Source organism: Sciurus carolinensis, chromosome 10 (genome assembly GCF_902686445.1).
Source record: "Sciurus carolinensis chromosome 10, mSciCar1.2, whole genome shotgun sequence".
Classification (NCBI taxonomy): Eukaryota; Metazoa; Chordata; class Mammalia; order Rodentia; family Sciuridae; genus Sciurus; species Sciurus carolinensis.
Genome location: NC_062222.1, coordinates 129,198,787 through 129,216,917, shown reverse-complemented (window position 1 = coordinate 129,216,917; position 18,131 = coordinate 129,198,787). Strand labels below are relative to the sequence as shown.

Below are 18,131 nucleotides of genomic sequence, written 5' to 3'. Positions count from 1 at the left end.
TTTTACAAAAGGAAAAAAGAAGCAGGCAATAAAACACAAGAATATGAGCAACATAAAACCCTCACGTCCCAGACTACTAATCTGGCAAACACTAAGTATATAAGTACTGCCCTGATTAATCCCTGAGCTAAGAGAATGCTGGTATCACAACAGTATTTCTTAAGAGTATATACAGAACAAACCGATTAGGTTTCACAATGATATTTACCACAAATTCCTAATTAGTAGTAACTACATACTAATTTATGGTAAATATGATTGTTTAGAATAAACTTAATACAAGCAAATAATTAAATTTCTGTCAAATGCTCGTTTCCACATTTCACCTTTTCAGCTGTTATTTTCTAGGATACTATGTAGTTGAGTGATGGATGAAATTGATCCGTCTGCAGTAGGTGTGCATACCCATGTGGGTTTCTGTGTAATGGTGGGGGCTGTGGCTAGAAACACAAAGCAGCCTGTCAGAAAAGCTCTCATACATTCTCTGTCACTTCCAATTATTCTGCCACTTAAGCAAGACTGGGCTCACCCACACCATTGAGCTATGGTACCTCCTATGAGCACTCTGCAGTTCAGTTCCAATTTCATGGACTATCATTGCTGTTCTTTTCTTCCACAGCAGAACTCTGGGCTCTGCAAGTGAGCTGGCCTTTACTACCTGAGTCTTCCCTAACTTGTCAGACTCTTCAGGAAGTTGCTGAGACCTCCCTCTGCAGAGTAGCTCAGTTCTTTATTTGAGATGGATTGAGGCTGCACCTCTACTGCCTTGAAGCCAGTGAGCACAAACTGCTGTTCTCTTTATGAAACTCGTGCTGTTCCTTATGAGATGCCATGTTCTGGGTGCAAGCTCAGAGCAGTGAGTCTCAAGGTGCAGAGCACAGATGTGGCTCTCGAAAGGCAGGATACAAATGGATGGAAGTGCATGTGGGGCTTCCAGGTACACGTGTTTTGGCTAGATCTAGATCAACATGTGCAATTTATTTTGTGATTTAAAAGGGGACACAGATTTAATTAAAGTCTGCCCTAGAATAATTGCCATCAAAATGTGACACAAAATATATTCTCTGTTACTTAACTACAGTTAATTTTAGATCTTAATTCATGGGATTAAATTTCTCAAAGATACATTGGAATTAGAATTCTGTACAATTATTCACAAAGCTGTCTCTACATATGTGTATAAGTCCTTTCTAATTTTCATAAACAACTAAGAAAATTACTTATTTTTGATCTGTATGGATATGGCTCATTACATAATTATCTGGGAAAAAACTGCCTTGAGAAATTTAGAACATCATTTGAAATAGCCAAAGGAAATTTTATGAATGCCAATAAAATAAAGCAAAAACAAGAGCAGCATTTAAATTAATATCTGATTCTAAAACACATGGAGTTAAAAATATGCAATCATTCCAATTCTGAACATGCTGATGAAAGGACAAAAGGCATTTAATGTTATTAAGGGGATATTTAAATAGATTTTAGAGAAGCAGACTATTTCAAAATATGTGACTGATAAAATTGATAAATCCTCGTAGATATACACAATTTTATAAAATGAAGGATGTGAACAATGTTAAACTCAAAGGTTAAAAAGGGAACTAACATCATAAATAAATACATTTTGATTTCAAGAACTCATTTGGCTGGGCAAGGTGGCGCATACCTATAATCCCATTGGTTTGGGAGGCTGACGCACTAAAAAACTCAGCGAGACCCTGCCTCTAAATAAAATACAAAACAGGGCGGGGGATGTGGCTCAGTGGTCGAGTGCCCAATCCCTGATACCAAAAAAGAAAAAAAAAAAAATTTATCAATTTAACTATGAAAATGAAGCTTTGTGAATATTAAAAGTCATATCCGACACTCCCAACTTCGTTTTTTCACACTGAAATGTTTTACATAAATATTCTGAAGCCAAGATTTGACTTAACATTGAGCCTTATGAATGCACAGCTCAAATTTAAAAAAAAAAAAAAGGTTTTTTGTAACAAAATCTTACATGAACAACACAATAAAAACATATTTATTATCCTATCTCATCTCCAAAACAGTTGGGTTTTAATTAGGATTGAACTTACATAGATTAAAAATCACAACTTCCATAATGGGAATGTTTTCTCTTCCCCTTTACTAAGGAGCTTAAAGCAGTGGTGAGCAACCCTTGTAAGATACTTCTGACATTCTAATTAGGGGAGCTCCTTTTGCCTGGCTACAGTACCACCAACAGAGACACATTAACACACTTAGAGCTGCAGTCTAAATGGGAAACGAGTGACCAGCCCATCCCACCAAGAGCCTTCAAACTAATGGCAGGCTTCCAGGTTTGTGTTAAAGAGGATTAACTCTCCTGAAGGCTCTTTCTAAATGCAGTTCACATTATCAACGGGCAAAATTTTTCATTTTAGGCTTTCAAATTGGAAAGCCCTAAGTCCCACATTCAGCTGGTGCTTCAAATGAAGTGAAAAAAAGGATCAACTATTAAAAGTTTGGTTTTATTAACTAAACTTGATTTCACTTGTCCTCAGGCAATTCCTATAAAGAAAACATATGGTCAGCAAGTGCTAGAGGAATAAAGTTACTCTAAAACTTCCAAAGTCTGCCACATTAACCCAGCATGAAGGACAGAACCTTATACTACATATTTGGTAGCTCAACTTCTCAGGAAGAAAAAATTCACAGGAAAATGCACACACAAAGAAATAGTGCTGTGCACATCTTGTGGTGTGGCCATGACAGAGTGCAGGGGCAAGAGTTGCAAAGGGTGACTCTAGGTGACTCCTCATCTTTCCCTTTAATACTGAACACTGCAATATGAGCAAGATTGCTTAGGACAGATTTTTGGGGTTTTAAAATTACCTTAGCATAAAGTTAATTTCTTATAAAAAATGAAAAGATACAATGTAGACCATTTTGCATTATAACATGAAGTATTTTACTTAATAATAAAAAGTAAAACTTTTTTGGTGTTAATTACTAACCATTTTAATTAATAAACTCCTGAATTTCTTCTGAGCTCATATGCTCACCTGATCAACATGCCCATTTTTTCAAAAATTTTAAAAACTGAATATCAAATTCATAATTTCTGTGCTAAAAGGCTGTAATTTGGGGAACCTGTTTGCGAAAGAGAGAAGAGATAGTAATGACCTCAAATGTTGGTAAATGGACTTAAAAATCACTCACAATTTCCTTATAATTTCAAAGCCCCAATATATGATGACTGAAAACTTAGAACTTACAAAAATCTACATCTAGTGTCAAGCTCTATAAAGGGCACATACTCAAAGTAGGGTATTGATATAAATTAATAAAAAGATGATTTCTGCAACAAATAAAATTCTTACAGTTCCATCAATATGTCCTAAGGTTAACTACAAGCTATTAAAGCTGACCACAAAATGCCTTGCTTGAGACTCCCAGTTCATTCAGATTCACAGCACTTGACCCCACACACGTGAAAGGAAAGAAACAGGAGTAGAGATGCACCACTGCTCTCAGAGCTCTGAGCTAAGGCTCTCTGTGGCCCCACAGGATCATCAAGACTTGTTACTATTCCATTTGTTCTTTTGATTCCTTGCCTGATTTTCTCCTACAATGCTAAACATTTTTTTTTTGCTTTATTATCTTCATATGTTATTATTCTCCTTGTCAAATATAGAAGCAAATTACATAGAGTGTAATGCACTGAGTTCTGGAAAATGCTTCATCTGTGTTGTCAATCTCCTAATAAATATGCAGAGAGTTATCTCACCCAGAAAGTTCCCTTGGACTCCTCCCCATGGGTACCTGTCCCCAGTTGGCGGACACTCACTTCTATCATGAACTAACTGGTATCTGGTCATAAGCCTCATATAAATGAAATCCAACAGTATGTCCTTTTTGTGTATGTATCTGGCTTTTTTTTTGCTGAACATAATGCTTCTGAGATGTACATGATAGGATGTATAAGCAGTTCATATTTTTTCTTTCATTGCTGAGTAGTACTCTGGGGTTTATTTTCTTATTGATAGACATTTGGTTTCTGCTACTCTGAATAAAGTTGCCATAATAATTTTCAATGCTGAATTACAGCATTGCCGTTTAACTGTTTTAAGAAAGAAACTGCCAGAAGTTTTCCAGAGCAGCTGTAGTTTTTACATCCACACCATCATTGCCTGAGTGTGTCAGCTGAATTCCTATCCTCACTAACTTCTGGCACTGTCAGGACACAGGGTTTTGGTTCTGCAAAGTCTCTAATGGCTTTCCTTTGCATTTCTCTGGTGATGTTTTCCCCAACAATGTTAATAAGCACCTTTTCATGGCTTATTGGTCATTCATACATCTTTTATAAAATGTCTGTTTTAGTCTTTTGCCCTTTTTAAAATTATTTTTTCATAACTGATTAGTTGAATTTGTAATATGTTCAGGAAACAAAAATACTGTTTGCTATATACATATCAATCTTTCAATAGTGTGGCTTGCCTTTGGATTTTCTTTTTTTTCCAGGTACTGAGGTTGAACTAGGTACTTTACCACTGAGCCACATCCCCAGTCCTTTGTTTTTTCTGATTTTAAGACAGTGCCTTGCTAAATTGCCGTGACTGGCCTTGAACTTATGATCCTCCTGTTTCAGCTTCTAAGTCACTGGAATTACAGGTGTGTGCCACAATACTTGGAATTTTTTCTTAACTTTTTAATTGAGTATAAGTATTTGAAGTCCAATTTATTTCTTCTTATGGTTAGTGCTTCTTGTGCATTCTCTAAAAATGTTTGTTTACACAAAGATTGTGAATATATTCTCCTATATTCTCTTCTGTTGATAACGTTCTAATGTTTTATGGCAATAAACCACACTGAATTAACTTTTAGAAGTAGGTAGGGTTAAAAATGTTTAACCTTTATCCAAATGTGTCAGTACTAGTAGTTCAAAGTATTTTTTTTAATTAAAATGTTATTCAGCAGTTATATTTATGGCAATCAACCACTTTGAATCAATTTTAATTAGAGCTGCAAGTAGAATCTAATTGTACATACCACTATTTGACATTTGAAAGAGATTGTTCTTTTCAAACTTCTTGAAAACACTTCCTTTAATTTCAACAAACTGAAATGGAAAACAGAAATATCTTTATCATTGTCCTAGTTTTAAAAATTGACTTGCTATATATAAAAACTTTCTGGAGAATATTATACAGAACAAAGAACTTCATTTCTTCTACAGTATCACCTCTGCAGTACCGTATAAACCCCAATGTAAAGTAGAACCTCATACTTACATTATTAGACATCATGATAGTAAGCAGGGACTTGTTGTGTGAGTTAAAAGCTACATTGAGTGTTGTTGCCTGAACCATTATGAGAATCGCATGCAAAACTAATGGAAAGTCAAGGAAAAAACTAAAATTTGATTTCATATTATTGATAGATAACACTAAAAATTTTGAAAGAGAAAAATGGAGAAATGACCATACTTTCTAAACCAAATATTGTATTTTATTGTCTTCATAATTTCCCTGTCAGTTACCACTGATATAAATTTGACAGGAGAAAAGGAATGTAATCCACATGAAGTGAGTCAAACCAGCAGAAAGGAACCTCTGTGCATTCATTTACTTAGATCCCAGCCCCCAAGAACGGGGAATCCCTAGAACACGGCACAGTGCCTATGAAACACACCTTCAAAATAGTTTGGTAAATAAATGGAATAAATTATTGTAAATACTGAAAGAAGAGACTTAGGAATATATATTCTGAATTAAGATAATTTGAATTTAAAAAGAAAAAGAATGAGATAAAAGATGGTCTGGAGGTGACTGTCTTCTTTGGTTCTTTAGGTGACATGGAGAGTTACGATGACAAGAAATGTCTGAAAATTAAGATGCTTTTTCATATGTCATTCAGAATTATATTTATATTTCATATGGAACAGCTAATGTATAATCTAAAATGGTAACTGCTTTACTCCACTAAAACTGGAACAAGTTTCTGCCCTCAAAGGTATCTTTCCACTTAGCCCTTAGGTATCTTTCCATTTAGCCCTTAACTTCCCAAATATGAACCCAATTTCTTCAAAGTGCCACTTTTTCAGAGACAGTAAGATTGTGTGTGAGTCCTGACTCCACAAGGACCTCAAGAGTAGGCATGCTCGGTGTGTGAATATACCTGTGAGTACATGCACACAGATTTTAAACTAGTACAAACACACACACACACACACACAAGCACACAAATTGTAATAAAGAATTCACAGGCAGTACATATACATAATGAAATATCACTCAGCCATAAAGAAGAATGAAATTATGGCATTTGCAGGTAAATAGATGGAACTCGAGACTATCATGCTAAGTGAAATAAGCCAGTCCCAAAAAACTAGAGGCCAAATGTTCTGATGCTGACTCACAGTAGGTAGGAGAGAGGGGAGGGAGGAGTGGAAGTTCAGATGTTTCGACTGGGGGGGGATGTCTTGGGGAAGGAAGGGATGGAGGATGGGAATGATAGTAGAATGAACGGGACATAACTTTCCTATGTTTATATATGAATATGTGACCAGTTAATTCCACATCAATGGGAAGTTATACTCCATGTATGTATGATATGTCAAAATACATTCTACTGTCATGTATACCTAAAAGGAATAAATACAAAATTAAAAAAAAAAAAAAAAAAAAGAATTCACGGACTTAAAAGATAATACCAACAGCTAGGTAACAGTGGTGCACACCTGCCATCCCTATGACTCGGGGCTGGAGCAGAACGATGGCGAGTTAGAAGTCAGCCTTAGCAACTTGGCAAGACGCTTTCTCAAAATAAAAAATAAAAAGGGTTGGCTCAATGTGGCTCAGTGGCATAGCACGCCTGGGTTCAGTTATAGTATGACTAGAATAATTTCCAGAAGTTCAAAGGGTCATGTAAACATGACACTCTTTAAACTCATTTCCAATTTCTATTAAACCAGTTTCTCAAAAGGAGACAGATATTTCACCTTAATTTCCTGAATACACATATACATCTTTAAATCTGTAAATAGCAATAAAAAGGTAGAATATGTGCTGACTTCTGGAATTTTCAGCAAATCTAAAAGGATACAGACATAGAGAACAGCCATGAAAAAATGAGGGATCACCCCAATGTGGGCTCTCTTTCTCTCTTTGGGCTCTGTTGCTGTCCAGTAGAGGGCATCTAGGATATCTTGTCCGAATGATGAAAACAGGCGGTCAGCGACCTACAGAGAAATGGCAAAAGACACTTTTTCACAGTACTCCAAACATGGTACAATTCAGATGCAACTTGAATATTAGAGACCTGATTTTTTAAATCCTAGTACTAGAAAGTAAAGAACAGGGATCTTTGGTTACTTATTCATTCATATTTCTTTATTCTCTGGCACACAGTAAGTACTCAAATATTTGCAGAATTTGAATTAGACTTTGTCTCCAGTTTGCTGTTCGTTATAAGAAGTCTTACATAGTGGCAATAATGAAAGTGGACAGGAACATCAAGATCATGGTGCCTCTGGTTTTAGCACTTTAAACTCAGCATGCAAACTTGATTTTTTTTTTTTTTGAGTGCTGGGGATCAAATCCAGGGCCTTGTGCTTGCAAGGCAAGCACTCTACTGACTGAGCTATCTCCCCAGCCCCGCAAACTTAAATTTAAGGACAAATATCAGTTGACTCACTCTACGCACACCTAATATTTGTATACAATGCAGCTGTATTTTGCTTGAAATTTATTGTAAGGAATTTAAAATTTGCAGATTTATTTCCTAAAGACATTTGGGGTATTGCTCTTCTTGAACTTGGTGTAACACAAAGACACATGAGAAGGGGGAAGGGGGGCAACGCACTACCTGGGAGTCGGCCAACTGCTACCTTCTGAGAGGCCCTTCCCAGAATGCCCCGTCCTCTCGTGGCCCATAGTCTCCGCACATTACGGTGGTCCTTCTCATCAGTCTTCATGATGTTCTCACATCTCCTTCCTCACGGGCTCTCTCCCACCCACAGAGCATAAGCTCCGTGAGCACAGGCTCGCTCCCCGGGTCTGTGAGGCCTAGTGCAGTGCGCAGCACACAGCCTGTGCAGCTGGAAGCACTTGCTGACAGCGACTCATCAGGGCGCTGTCACCACATGCCTGGCACTGTGCTAAGCTCTTTGCATTGTCTCATTTAGCCCATAACTGCCCTAGTATCTCTACTCTACTGGTGAAAAATGGATGATTGTAGATAACTAGAAACCAGTTACCAAGCCCAGGATAACCAGGTAATAAGAGAAAGCATCAGGACTCCATCAGAGGGAGTTTGTCTCTAGACCTAGAGCCTGGGCTTTCACCTGCTATGCTTAAGCCACATCATCAGGCAGTTACAAAGTTAACTATTTAAGCCATTTTAATCAGCAATTCATGGATCCGATTTCAAAATTAGTGTATAACCTAGTATAGCTTTCTATTTAAAATAAAACTGATTAAGATTCTGTTTATAAAATAGTAATTTTTTGTAAAGTGAATTTGTAACTTAAATTTTTTTTGTTACAAATATAGGGTTTTACTTTGTGCTGTTTGTTTAAAGTGAAATATTTTATATTATATGAAGTTTTTAGAGAAATTGGGAAAATTTATGTAAAAATTTCTAAGTAATTTAAAATGCAAATCTATTATAGCAGACATACATATAATCATAGCATTTATTTCATAGTCTTTAAAAAAAAGTTCTAGTGAAAAACACAACATGGATTTCCAATGAATTTGCAGAATAAACTCCCTGGCTTTTGGCAGTGTACATTCTCTAAAGGTACCGACTCAGAAACGCCCAGCAGTAGTTCCCCTCCATGCTGGAGGACACATCACACACAGGCCTGCTACCCTAAGTGTGTCCCAGAACCAGCAGCCCAAGCACCACCTCATTAGATGCACAGATTCTCCAGGCCCACCCCAGTTCTGCCAAAGCAGAATCATACTTAACAGAGCCCCAAGTGACATATTAAAGGCCAGAAACACCTTCACTAGAGTTGCTAGAAAAGCGTTCTCGACTCTCAGGTACCTTCTACACTGGGAGACTCGAGTCATGTGCACTGGCCACGCATGTGCAGGCAGGGGGGCTAGACTGGCCCTGCAGGGTCACGAGAGCGCTTACCTCGAGCATGTTGTAGATGATGTAGAGCTTGATGACAGACTGCCCCCTTATCAGGTGGTACATCATAGAGTAGTCGACATAGTGCATCATGAAATAACAGATGACCAAAATGACACCCTTCAAAATGTCACACACCTGGGCAGGCTGAAGCAAACGTCTATCTCTGAAACATACAAGAAGAAATGAAAATATGAGTCTTACTTTATGTGTTCTCAAAATACACAATTTACTGGTCATATACTAGCAAAGGTAATAATGAGAATTAGGCTGATCTTAAGAACTTTAAGCTCACAAGGAAAGTCATACGAAATGAATACTTGACAGTATGAATTTTTGTCTACAGAATAAGAAGATGATAAGCCAGAACTACAATGAGAAGTCAGGAGTCTTCACAAGTGAACACAGGGCAGGTTTCTGCGGACAGAGAGCCTTAAAGCAACCGTAGCTTTCCACCTCCTGTTGAAGCCCTTTCCTGCTGGGCCAGCCCTCTCAACGATGTCAGCATTCTGTGCACACCGGTCTGCACCTTGCATTTTTCATTCAGAAGCATAACAGGTTTTTCCATCTTGGTTCACAAGGAACTCAAACGTTCACGGCAGTACAGCATCTCCCAAGCAGATGTACCACCACTTACTTAAACACCCCCTGACAGGTGTCCAGTCCTTTCACTACAAACTATGGCACAATGTACATGTCATGTCTCATAAATGGCAATATAGCTAAATTCATTCTTGAAACTGGAGTATGGGGTTACATTCATTTGACATTTTGGTAGGATCAGTCGACATGCCTTCTGTGGAGTGCCCATTTACTCTTCTGCTGGCCACATGAGCAGGAATTCTGCAGTCACTGTGCATCCAACGGTGTGTGACAGGCTTCTGAATCTGCCAATCTTGTGGGTGAAAAACAGTATCCAGTGTAGTTTCAAAGTTAATTTCTCCCAGTAGGAGACTCAACATCCTTTATAAAGGGGTTGGGGTTATAACTCAGTGGTAGAGCACTTGCCTAGCACATGTGAGGTCCTGGGTTTGATCCTTAGCACCACATAAACATACATACATACATACATACATACATAAATAAATAAATAAATGGTTATTTACCTTGCCTGTGAATTCTTTTTGTTACTAGTGTATAGGACACCGCTTATACTATGGAAGTTCTTTGTGATATGAATTAAAATTATGAAACTTTTCATAATTGAGAAGAATCATTTCTTAATTATGAGATCAGAGTGTGAAAATCTAAACCTAACAAACATAACGTGAAAGGAAACAATAAGACAGAACAAAACATAAATTAGAAAAAAAAAAAGAGATTCAGGATTTCTTTCATTGGATATAGAACTCCTGTGACGTGGGTTGGAAAGATGCTTTCTCCATGTCTACTAAAGATGGATTCCTCAAGAAGGAAGATGCTTGGTCTCCTGTATTGGCCTTTTGTTGTGAAGCACACTCAATAAAAAGGAGCTGCAAAGCCTCTTCTTTCCAATCTTGGCAACATTCCAAGCAACAATACCAGGGTGAGCTCATCTGCTGATCAGCCTCTAGCCTCTGAATGGCCTGCTTATGCCTTGGCTACCTGCACTCTGGAGCTCTTTCCTAACTGTTGTCCACCTCCACACTAGGGGCTTTCTTAAGAGTTGGCGAGGAATCTTTAAGTCTTCCAAACTATCACCTGGAATACTGCTTCACAAGACCATGACGATGCGTGCCAATTCTGTGAGCAGCTGTCACAGAACCTCACTGTTTTCTACCATGTGAACTGAAGTTAAGAACGACCTTGGCTGATCTGTTTACAGACAGAATATGGGATCCTGCAAGTCCTGAAGAGAGGCAATTCCAAGATGGGTTACAAGTGGCTGGGAAGACATTCCAATGAGCCTAAATAAGAGAAGGGTCGGAATGTGTTTAAGTCAGATCACATGTCTTGAAACAGGCAGGAGAAACCCAGTGAGATGTTCTGGGCAGTCAAAGTCGGGGCCCTGGGCAAAAGCACATCGAGGATGCTGAACCAGCCCCTGTCATTACATCGGTCACACCCCTTCTTTTCCCCAGTGTTGTCCCTCTTCCTCCCACACAGATTCCAACCCTTGTTGTCTCATGGAACCCCAAGTGACCCTCATCTCCCATGTCCCACACACCCAGTCCAGAGCACAGATCTCTGCCAAGGGTTACCTGACAACTCAAGGAATTTCCTGCCTCTACCCACACAAGACCAAGAAAGAGAGTTCTATTTCTGTTCACAGTAAACACACTTCTAGTTCAAACGCTGAGAGGAAGAGACATTGTGAACGCTCTCAAGCCCCTGGCCCACGAGTGGCCATCTCCACCTGATGGCCGGGAGACGAACTGAGAGGTGTCAGTGCAGACGGGGCCCCAGACGTCCTCAGAAGCGCCTGTGTTGCTGCACCTCCTGTGAAGTGTGCGCAGCTCAGCACATGCTGAACAGCACGTGGCACCAAGTGTAGGCCCTTTGGACTTAAGGACTACAGGTGATATTTTATGAATTAAAATGATGGGAACTAAATGTAGGCTAATATTATTTAAATTGCACTGATTTACCAAAATGATTTTGATTACTAACTAAAGTAGAAAACTATACTTAGAGATAAGTCTCCTTTGGTATATGCCCAATTGCATCTCTTTATAAACATATTTGCAACAAAGAAACAATTTGGTAGCACACCTACGGAGGAAGATTACAGTTAAGATCATTGGTAGAAATTAGATCTACCAAATATTGGAAATACATATCAAAATAATGTAACATCACACTTTTTGAACCAAGATAGTTAAGTTAAAATTTCAAAATTAAGAGTAAACAATTTTAATTTAGTTTCATCTTACCCAGGATTAAACCAGGCTGTGAAGGCAAAAGAAAGCTGTAAAAACACCTATGCTACCATTCAGTTACTGCAGGGCAGGCACTGTTGCAGGCACTCTGCAGAGACCCCCTTGAGTGCTCACAAGAGTCCAGTAAGGACGGTACCACCACTATCCCAGTTTTACACCTGGGGCCAGGGGTAGCTGAGCAGGTGCCTGTGGCTGCACAGTGAATAAGATGCTCTGAGGTGGAGCAGGGCCAGAAGCCTGGCAGTTTGGTTCTAGAAGGCATGCTCCACATTCACAACTTCTTACAAAAGAACTTTTAAGCTTATAGGAACCAACAACTCAACATGTTCTGTGTCTCACTAAAATTTAACACTATATAATTTACCACCTGGAAAAACTGATATACCTCTCACTTTATTTCTAAAAATATAGGTAAATATCCAGGACTAGGTGTTTTCATCCAATCTCCTTCAATCTGGGTACTCCCCACTGGACAAAATCTTCCACTGCTAACCCTGTTCTGGCTGCTATAGAGATAACTGTGATTTTCAAAATTAAGGAATATTATTCAAATGAAGAATAAAAGAAGTAGAACCCTTTGTTTTCACCCAAATGTCCTGGTTAATGGAAAATGGAAGTTGCAAAAATAAAACACTTTCTAAGGTGTCCTCTTATAGATACCTACGTGCATCATTGCCTCTCTAATAAGAGAACTGACCTCACAAATAAGTTTACCTGGTTACAACAACTTGAACCAATCACAGTGTTTGTTTCTTCTGTGCCAGGATATTTTTAGGTGACTATGTGGAAACATTTCAAATCTTATGAGAAACTTACCTACAGCCTTGCCAATCAACTTGGCATTGGCCTTTGAATATTGCAGGCTAAAATTTTTTGTTATAAATGGCTGTAAAATGGTAGTTACTGGCAATTCCTTTTGCAAATACAGAAAATCCTAAGTGAAATATGTTGGGCAGAGTAAAAACCCACTCATCTAATTTATGAGTTTGGCTGTGTGTTACCCAAGTCAAGTAACATTTATAAGATATTCACCAGAACCTAAAACATTTTCAAAATAAGACATTCAACAGAAGCTTGAAAAAATTTCTATCTAAACTACCCTTACAGAAACAAAATTTTCTACATTCCTAAATTTTACCTTTTATTCCTATAATACTTCCATTGCTCTCTTACTAATTATTACAATTTACTACTTTATATTGCAGAATTCACCATTTTAAACATCTCCAGTTGTTGTGGAGGGCTCACAGGTGTATGGGGACAAAGCTACATGTGGAGAAATGGCCCAGGGCAGGCTGTTCCTCTCCCTCTAGTAGTCTACTACCGAAGTAGCTCTGGTAATGGGTGGAAGGGGCAGCAACAAAAAATGAGCAAGAAAAATGGGAGAATCCTATACATTTAAATCATTGTTGAAACAGGCCAGGGTATCGGCATGAGTTATTTCATCATAAAATATATAAATTGGATCTTTCTCTTTTAATATTTTAAAACATTTTGTGGAATTGAAGGAGTGTAGAAATATAAGCACTATTAAAATAAAAAATGTAAAATATTTAAAATGGTTCATATTTTTGAAAGAGAAGTCCCTTTATAATTTTAAAGTAAATGAGAATAAAGTACTAGGAACAAGATGTTTTCCTTAACTAGGGAACTGAGTTATTTTCAAGCATGACTGATATATACGAGAAAAATAATTACTTAGCACTTTCACTGAATGATTAACATCTATTTTAACTTCAAAATAATTTCAGCCTATATTAGAAAACAATAATGGATTTTATAAAGCTACATTCAGTAATTTGGAGTAACGTAAAACAAAGTGTTTACATGGAAGCCCTGAAGGTCTGACATCCACTGTGGAGTTGTCCAATCTAGACCAGCATGTGCAATTAAGATCATTTACAGGTAATTTTCATGTTGAGAGAAATCATGGTCAAATTCTTCATTAACAAACATGGTCAAAGCTTTAAGACCAAGTAAGGATGCTATTAAATGACAGGGAATCCCCTTTCTGCAGCATGTTTCTGTGCCCAGATGGTTATGTTTGCCTATGCTGTTACTTCTGCATCACAATTATAATTCATTGTACTGATGTCAATTTGGCCAAGAGTATAGAAGGAAAAATCAGGGTTTACTCACCACAAGGAGTCCCTGTGCCACCACCTTCCATCCTATAAAGGAAGTGAAAGTGCTCCTCCCTTCGGTCTGATTTACGAGAGAGAAAGAAAGAGAGAAGGTTGTAATGTTGCTACGCTACTTAGAGCGTCATGGTGAGGAAACGGGATAACAAAACCCGAGGTTAGGAAGACTCTAGCATAACAAACACTGCTCTCCACCAGCAAGTCCTGCAGATTAGCCCTGGCCAGAGGAAGCAGCAGGTGTCCTTCCTCCCCAGAGAGGCACCATGCTCCCTAAGTGTGCTCTCCTGGTGGTGCCAATCACTCAGGCCAGAACCAAATTCTTAATCTTGCCTGAAAAGAGAAAACCTATTTATAATGCATGTGTGAAGTTAATTTGGGGCAGAACTATCCTGAAGGAGGTAAGGCACGTGGAGGAAACCCAATTCATTAAGAAACTCAAGTGTTTGAAGTTCACAGTTGTTCTGGGAAAGAAGAGTTTTTCTATGGGGTCAACTCTCAAAGAAGACACTCTTGCCTCTTAAAACAAGGGGAAAAAAAGTCATGGAGGCCTCAAACAAGAGTTTATGCCTAAAACTGGGGTAAGGGATCAGAAAATTTGCTTGTTTATTTGTTCTAACAGTTAAAGGAAAATACTGCAGCACTTATTACTTAATCCACTTGACTCACCACTAAGATGGTCTATCGAAGTATTCCAACAATAACTACCAGCTCTTGGCACCAAATTTTGTCATTTCCTCTATAATCTCCTTTGACTTTCCACTCAAATGTGACTGACAATTTGAAGAACAAAATAACATTACAAATTTTAGGAGGAAACAGGGCCCACAAAAATACCAGGTAAATTAAAAATACTTACACAGTTGGCTATTTTTTATTTCCTCTACAAGTAAATTTTGAAAAATGATAGTTGATATCTCATTCGCATAGTACAGAGCAATCTATTTTTCTGAAAAACCAATTCCTCTCATTCTCCCTAGAAACAGACACCTCACAATAATGAATCACAACTCATCACAATTTATTTGTTTTCCACATCCTCAATCATTAAAAAGATCATTTTTAATTCAAGACATTTTTGAAATATTTCTTCTAAAATGACAGTACCCTATTTAGGAAAGGGAAGAAATATGTAAATGAATCTGCTTTTCAACAATCTAGATGGATTTTTCTTTTTCTTTTTTTTTGAAGTCGACTAGAAACAAAAAAACTTCCAAGATCACTAATTCACTAGGAACAGATTCAACTAAGTATTTCTGAGATCACTGAGGACAGAAGTCAACTTTTTATAGAGGCCATCCTTTGTAAATAACACACCCAGCTAGCTACAGACTCAAGGTAATTACCCTGTCAACAGCTCAAGATGAACCAAACCTGGACAGGATCAGAAGCTGGCAGAGCGCACGGTGACTGAGCCGCTGTGATGAAGGCTGACTCACCTGGGGCTGCAGGCTCATCCGGTCCTGGCCCGCAGGGAAAGGCAGAGGCTCTACTCATGTGGTTATGACCTCTGGCAAAAAATAAACTAAAACCAAAGCCAGAGCCTAAAACCATGCCAAGTTTTCAGAAGATGCAGAAATAGATACAAAGACTAAATTAAAAGATTAAAAAAGCCTCTCACAAATGCCACACTAGACAGAACTCTACTAGCAGAGGAAGCAAGGATCTCAACTATGCAAAGGCACACGTGTCTCTATTACAGAAGTAGGACCATAGGCTGCAGACAGCTAGTTACCACACCATCTTTTGATGAATTTGACAAATACACTTTTCCCCTCTTTTTAAAAATAATTTTAAAGAACTAAGAGACTAGGAAGAGTTTTTATGGAAAGAAGACTTAAATATGAGAGTGATAAAATGAAAACATTAGCTGAAAAAAAAAGAATACAAACAACTCCTTGGCTGGTTTCTTTAATTTCTTCTTATCCCTTTGAAAAAAAAAAAAAAAGTCAGACTGAAGGAAAGAGCACTTTTTGCTTGCTGAAAAAGATGGAATATAATATGGCTATAGGCAAGGCAAGTCAAATAATCTTTAACAGAAGTAGAGCACACTGGAAGGGAAGCTATAAAAAGGCAGAATTTGGCTATTTCTAAACAATCATTTTGTAAAAGTAAAATGTATTTTTATACTCCTAAAATATTTGAAAATCTTAGACTTCATATTAATAATCTCTTTGTTTAATACAACTTCTCACATTACCATGTAAGTTTTGTGTTTTTAAAAATAATGCTCATTAATTCACTTCTCCTGTACATATGCCCATAACAGATGTACACTAGTGTTATAAACTGGGCATGTATATAATTCACACATACTTGATTGTTAAGAGAACTAAGTCCAAATCAGACACTGATCGTTATTTATCTCTTAATTTTTACTCTTATCTTTCATACACATATTTAGTAATGTAGTAACATTAATTGTGTAAATAAAAACTTATTTCTAGTGCTATTGAAAAAAATAATGCTCAGAGAATTGTTCTCAAAATTGCTCAAAGAGATAAAATTGTAACATATTACTGTTAAGTACATACTACTCAATTTTAATACTACTCAATCTCAGTGCCTTTTGCTTCCTAAAGGCACTGAGATTTTAGGGCAGTATTTTCATATTCTGTGTCATCTAGCCTACCCTCACAGAGTGTTCAGATTATTGAAATTCTGTTATGTAATTTTAACTGAATTTCATGTTTTATATATATCATATAAATATTAGTAACAGCATGAAATGTAATTTTTTAGTTAATCCCAGTTGCACAGTGGAATCTTTAATAAAGACTGTAACAGGCTGCCCTCTAGTGTCCTTTCTGCTGTTAAACCTTGGAAACAGAAAACAAATGGGATTCAAACTAATTTAGACTGAAAAGTGTTTCAAACTATTATGAAAAAGCAATCACCTTTATGTGCTTAAAAAAATCTTAAACTAAAAAAAGATTGGCTCTTGGAAGCATCAGTCACTCAACAAATGGGAGCAGAGGAGTTAAGATTCCTATTCCCTGCAATACCTTTTTTAGTATTCAGAACAAACAAGACTTTTCTAGTGCTACTTAAGTGCCCTTCTTCCCTAAGTGACAGGGGACACACAGAAATAAGCCTGAGTGTGGCACAGAGTAGATGACTGAACACGAGGGGACTTCAAATAAATGCTCCAAAAGAGACCCTTGGGAACACTGGCAAGTCACTGTGGCTCCGTGTGTGTCATCTGTGTGCTAACGGACCCTAGGAAAGAACCGGCTCCAGAAGGAGGAGTCTGCTGGTTACAAGCTCTTCCCATGCTTCATCTCATCCATCATGCCAATGATCATCTACGACATGCTAAGTCTCTGAAAGCCCTTCACAAGAAGGTGGCGGAACACGAACTGCCCGACCCTGTCCATCAGGATAGTGAAGAGATCATCTAGTTCACAACGTAGATGTGAAAATCCCCAGGTATTAGTTTTTTTTATGTCAGGCAGTTTAATCTGACTATATCCAAATTTCCAGGTTATCTATTCTCTTTAAGCAGCTACAGGTGAAGATTTATATTTAGCAAAGTTTTGCTAGATTTTGTTCTCGCCTTCTGACAAGGTGAGTAAAATGTCATATTTTATTGAGCTCAAAACAGTAATAAAACAATGAACTGAGGTGAGGTTTTGTTATTATAAAAGCACCATGCCACAATTGTCTTGAAAAAGTATGCTCATAAGAACAAGGCCTTCTCAAAAATTCTCAAGGTATCTGAAATCTATTTGAAAGGTCTACTTGAAATATCTTAAAGCTAATAGTTACATTCCTAAGATGATCCTCCCATCTGAATAACTTATGATTAATAAAATATGTATCATTCACTATTATTCTGGAAAGTCAGAAAGATGAGTATGTAAAGTATCATACACACAAAAATCACAAGCTGAAATCTTAGAACTGTTTTTAGTCCATGCAGTATCTCAAAGAATAACTTTTAATCTTGTCACAGTATGATCAGTAAATCATTCCTATTTACAATGAAAGAATTTTCCTATCAAAACTCTCACTTTTTAAAGGAACT

At 37.5% G+C, this 18,131-nt stretch overlaps 1 protein-coding gene across 3 annotated transcripts in view; it reads right to left on the bottom strand.

The window, feature by feature from the left end:
* Positions 1–18,131, bottom strand: part of Tapt1 (transmembrane anterior posterior transformation 1) — a 54,633-nt gene that overhangs the window by 16,091 nt on the left and 20,411 nt on the right. For 2 of the 3 annotated variants that reach the window (XM_047566318.1, XM_047566320.1), the window contains 4 exons: positions 9,112–9,274; positions 7,072–7,207; positions 5,259–5,356; positions 5,017–5,086 (listed from right to left, as the gene is read on the bottom strand). In XM_047566318.1, the coding sequence (XP_047422274.1) occupies positions 5,017–5,086; positions 5,259–5,356; positions 7,072–7,207; positions 9,112–9,274 (467 nt within the window). Of the gene's footprint in view, positions 1–326; positions 441–5,016; positions 5,087–5,258; positions 5,357–7,071; positions 7,208–9,111; positions 9,275–18,131 lie in introns of all 3 variants that reach the window. The other variant, XR_007110492.1, reaches the window with a different exon arrangement.